This window comes from Eublepharis macularius, chromosome 12 (assembly GCF_028583425.1).
Source record: "Eublepharis macularius isolate TG4126 chromosome 12, MPM_Emac_v1.0, whole genome shotgun sequence".
Taxonomy (NCBI): Eukaryota; Metazoa; Chordata; class Lepidosauria; order Squamata; family Eublepharidae; genus Eublepharis; species Eublepharis macularius.
The window spans coordinates 68,458,502-68,460,801 of NC_072801.1; the positions used below are offsets into that span (position 1 = coordinate 68,458,502).

At 43.7% G+C, this 2,300-nt stretch overlaps 1 protein-coding gene across 1 annotated transcript; it reads right to left on the minus strand.

The window, feature by feature from the left end:
• Positions 1 to 473: 473 nt before the first annotated feature.
• On the minus strand, positions 474 to 1,418 carry LOC129339640 (olfactory receptor 2D3-like). The gene has a single exon (XM_054994221.1). The coding sequence runs from the start codon at positions 1,416 to 1,418 to the stop codon at positions 474 to 476; it is 945 nt and encodes a 314-aa protein (XP_054850196.1).
• Positions 1,419 to 2,300: the final 882 nt, after the last annotated feature.

A 2,300-nucleotide genomic window follows, 5' to 3' on the forward strand; every position in this document is an offset into this window, starting at 1 on the left:
CCTAACTCACACAGTGATTGGGAGGAGAAAAATCAAAGAAGGGAGAATGTTTGTGCTCCTCTCAGATCTTTGCAGGAAAGTTTGGATAAAGATATAATAACAATATCTTTTTAAAAAATACTCTGCCTGTGGTCCTTGATGTTATTGGTTGTTATATAGTGGCCGTTTCCACACGGCCACTATGTAACAGCACTGGAAAACAGCAAAATCTCTCATGAAATCGCGCGAGAAGATGCTGTTATCGTGACTTCTCACACGATAACAATGTCTTCTCGCGAAATTTCATGTGAGATTTCGCTGTTTTCCGGAACAAGATAAGCCGTGTAGAAATAGCCAGTGTTATCCCAAAAGCCACTGAGTCAAGCATTTGGCTGAACAGAGACTGGATCTTCATTGTAAAGGCACAGCATTTGAGATCCTTAATCACAATGTTCATACTTTAAACTGGTGACTGTTTGAGGCAATACTAACATTCAGCTTTTCTTAGCAAAACCCAGTCTTCGCAGCACCTTGGCCATTGCCATATGGACATCTTTGTTCCGTAGAGTATAAATGATCGGGTTTAGAAGGGGTGTGACCACAACGTAAAACACTGCAATTTGCTTGTCAGTATCAGGCGATCGTCCTGACTCGGGTAAAAGGTAGGTGAAGGTGGTTCCACCCAGGAATATAATGACCACTGCTAAATGGGAGCCGCATGTAGAGAAGGCCTTGCGCAGTCCAGTGGCCGAACGCATTTGGAACATGGAAAGTAAAATTAGCACATAGGAGATCAAGATAACGGAAATGGATATGAAGATGACCATTGCAGCAAACCCAAAAATTATGAATTCTGTGGTGTGGGTGTCATCACATGCTAGTTTCAACACCATTGGTATCTCACAGATAAAGTGGTTGACACAGCAGGGATTGCAGAAGTGGTGGCTAAAGGTGATGCTGACACATACGACAGCAACACAAAAGCCACCTACCCAACATGTTGAAGCAAGTTGTAACTGGCGCCATCTTCTCATGACAGTGGCATAGATCAGGGGACGGCAGATGGCTAAGAAACGATCATAGGCCATGACACTCAACAAAAATACTTCAGCGGCGGCCATTGCCAAAGCTACATACATCTGTAATGCACAACGGATTAAGGACAATTCTGCATGACCCATGAGAAGATGAGCCAGCATCTGGGGTATGGTGCTGGTGACATAGCAAATCTCCAGGCTCGAGAGGTGTGTGAGGAAGAAGTACATGGGTGTGTGGAGGTGAGAGTCTGTATGTACTAGTACGATGATCCCTAGGTTCCCCACAAGGGTAAATGAGTAGATGAGGAGAATGACCACAAAGAGGAAAATCTGTGTCTCATGGTCACTGGAGAGTCCCACCAAGACAAATTCATTAGTGGAAGTGAGGTTGTCACCTCCCATTCAGAGCTCCTCCTGCAGAGAGAAGTAAAGAAATGTTGAGAAACTGTCATTTTTAGCATTTAACACTTTTCTAATAGATTTCAGCTTTCCTATTTTATCTGTAGCGTCCATCATTGCAGAAATATGGAATAAATCCTCTGAGAAGAGCCCATGGGTGCGCACTGTTCTTTTTACCCAGGAAGGTGTATTACTAGAGGACAACCAATCAACAGTCATTCTACACCATTAGCATAACAAAGGGATAGCCAGCTTCCAAAATTACATGAAAGAAGAAAAGCTGGTTTCTCCATCAGTCATAGACTTTTAGAAACCTCTAATAGTACGATGAGGCCAAAATTCCTATTCTCTAACACATCTAAGGGAGCAATTGTGGGAGAAGAGTCAAATGGAACAATGACGTCACATAGCAGCATTTGCAGATGAGAACTTTTTTAGGGGCTAGAAAATCTCTAGCAGACTGCAAAGTCAGCTATGCTATGCCATGCTATGCAAATACTATGGCAACATCAAGACGTCAGTATTGTAATGCACCATACAGAGGCCTCTTGTCCAAATTAATTAGGAGACTCCAGTTAGAGCAAAACGCTACAATGAGACTGCTATCAGGAGTGAGCAGGAGCATGAACATCACCCCCATTCTGCAGTCACTCCATTAGCTACTTATCAGCTCAGTTCAATGTATTGCTCAGTCCAAGGTATTGGTTATCACATACAAAGCTCTTCATGGCCTTGGCACAGCATACCTACAGGACTGTCTCCCTACCTATTTTCCTCCATGACAGCTTTGTTCATCTGGACAGGGTCTGCTGAAGGTGCCACACCACACATGGGTGAAATCAACAGCGACCTTTACATGGGCTTTCTCTGTGGTGGCCCCTATCC

Bases quoted from the DNA above. Each gene is read 5' to 3' on its own strand.
- LOC129339640 (XM_054994221.1), bottom strand. From the start codon at position 1,418: ATGGGAGGTGACAACCTCACTTCCACTAATGAATTTGTCTTGGTGGGA.